Source organism: Orycteropus afer, unplaced genomic scaffold, assembly GCF_000298275.1.
Source record: "Orycteropus afer afer isolate SDZICR_OR568_19922 unplaced genomic scaffold, OryAfe1.0 scaffold00036, whole genome shotgun sequence".
Classification (NCBI taxonomy): domain Eukaryota; kingdom Metazoa; phylum Chordata; class Mammalia; order Tubulidentata; family Orycteropodidae; genus Orycteropus; species Orycteropus afer.
In genome coordinates this window covers 2,265,202-2,267,360 of record NW_006921623.1, presented here as the reverse complement: position 1 = coordinate 2,267,360, position 2,159 = coordinate 2,265,202, and the positions used below count along the sequence as shown (strand labels likewise).

At 46.6% G+C, this 2,159-nt stretch overlaps 1 protein-coding gene across 1 annotated transcript in view; it reads left to right on the top strand.

Annotated features, from left to right (window-relative positions):
- The window catches only part of FOXR1 (forkhead box R1), a 14,767-nt gene extending 12,941 nt beyond the window's left edge, over positions 1-1,826 (top strand). The window contains exon 7 of the mRNA XM_007936588.1: positions 1,782-1,826. Coding sequence (XP_007934779.1) covers positions 1,782-1,826 — 45 coding nt within the window. The remainder of the gene's footprint in view (positions 1-1,781) is intronic.
- Positions 1,827-2,159: the final 333 nt, after the last annotated feature.

Below are 2,159 nucleotides of genomic sequence, written 5' to 3'. Positions count from 1 at the left end.
AGCCCAGCAGAACAGGGGAATGGTGGCCCTACAATGTGAGAAGCATCGTAACAAGTTATATGCCAAGGGGACTTTCTCTTTCCTGGGAGCAATCCAAAGAGGCTTCAGAGAAGAGGTGGCATGTGAGCTTCCAAAGCAAGGGTGAGCAGAGGAGAAGTAGGTCGCCTGCTGTGAGAGAGCAGTCCAGGCTTGGGGAACAGCAAGTGCAAAAGACAACTTAGACTTTTTTCTTTCCTTACAGATGTGATGCACTTCCTCTTTGACTTTTAACCCCAAGAGTCAGCTCAGACCTTATTAAAGTCACCCAGCAGCCTCCTATGTGTGTTGTGTGTAGTCTTTGAGGATGTGGGTAGGGATGGAGGGGAAGGTCAGCTCCAGCGGTGGAAATGGGATGCTCCCAAAGCTAATGGAATGCCCTCAGAGGCACTGAGGCAGTTGTCTGGTGTGCAGCACAGGGAGTCCATGCTTTTTCTCGAAAGTAGGAAAAAAAACTCAACCCTTTTCAGAATCCTGGAGCTATTCTCATTCTACTGGGTTTTGAGAATAAACTTGGGAGGTGGTAGTTTATCTCAGCCAGCCCTGCTAACAGCCCAAGGAAGCACCATCCACTCATTTAGCATGCTATTTATTAAGTGACTACTATGTACTAAGCTCAGAGGATAGAATACAGGCCCTGTCCTCAGGGTCTAGGGCAATTTCGGCCCTGTGAAAAGTGCTGTAATGGTGGTAAGGGCACATGCTAAGACAGCATAGAAAGGAAGAATTTAACTCTGCCTATGAGTCCTGGAAGGAGCTCTAGTGGCATAATGCTAACCAGAAGGTTGGTGGTTGAAACCCACCAGCCCCTCCTCAGAAGGAAGATGAGGCAATCTACTTCCATAAAGATTTACCACCTCGGAAACCCGGTGGGCATCTCTATGAGTTGGAATTGATTCCATGGCAGTGAGTTTGGTTTTTTGGATGAGGCCTGGAAGGAGCTCTGGTGGCATAGTGAATAAAGCATCTGGCTACTAACCAGAAAGTCAGCAGTTCAACCAGATGCTCTGCAGAAGGAAGATGGGACAATCTACTTCTGTAAAGATTTATAGCCTTGGCAACCCATTAGGGGTCACTATGAGTCAGAAGTGACTCAGTGGCAGTGGGTTTTTTGGTACAAGGCCTGGAGCTGCTAACCAAAAGGTTGGTGGTTCAAACCAACTGCTCCGAGGGAGAAAGACGAGGCAGGCTGCTTCAGTAAAGATTACAGCCTTGGAAAGTCTATGCGGCAGTTCTACTCTGTCCTGTAGGGTTGCTATGAGTCGGGTTTGGTTTTAGTTTTATGAGGCCTAGAAAGAGCCCTGGTGCTAAACCAAAAGGCCAGTGTTTCAAACCCACCAGCCACTCAGTAGAAATCAGGGGCACATGACAAAGAGGCCTGGAAAACCAAAACCAAACATTTTAACAAGATTCGTAGGTGATTCTTATGTATACATTGTTAAGATGTAGATTCTGATTCAGTATATCTGGGCTGGAGATGCAAATCCTCAGCAGGTGTGTCAAACCAAAATGAAACAGTTTGAAGCCCTGTTGAAAGGCTTTAGGGAGAAGCTACCACCTTCCCGCCCCACCCCCCCGCAGCTGAAAGGTAATTTTAGTTTGACTTTTTATTAATTGAAAATTTTAGATGTACACAAAGTAGGTGGAATGGTATATTGCATGGAAAAACGAAATCATTTCCCACTTTTCTGACACCAGACTATAAGGATCAGTTCTGTTTGCCTCTGTGCCACTTCTGATTCCAGCTACACACGCAGCACTACTTCTCTGACCCTAACTACCCGAGCTAGGTCAGAACTCACCAGTTGAAAGTGCACAGTCTACCCAAGACCTCAGATACCAGCCACAAGGTTGGGAGTCCCCATGACATCCTCAATTCTGATCTGCTAGCTACAAATTCAAGGGTTCCTTCAGCTCCCTCGGGATATCAGATCAAGGGTCTCCAGCCCTCCTCACTTCTTACCTCCTGACTCCCCCTACTCCCTTGGGTTCAGTAATTCAATAGAATGACAGAACTCATGGAAAGTGTTATTACAGAAAAAAGAATACACATGAAGAGACCCACAGGCAACATCTGGGAGGGTTCCCAAAGCAGAACTTCATGTCCCAAAGAGGGACAAAAC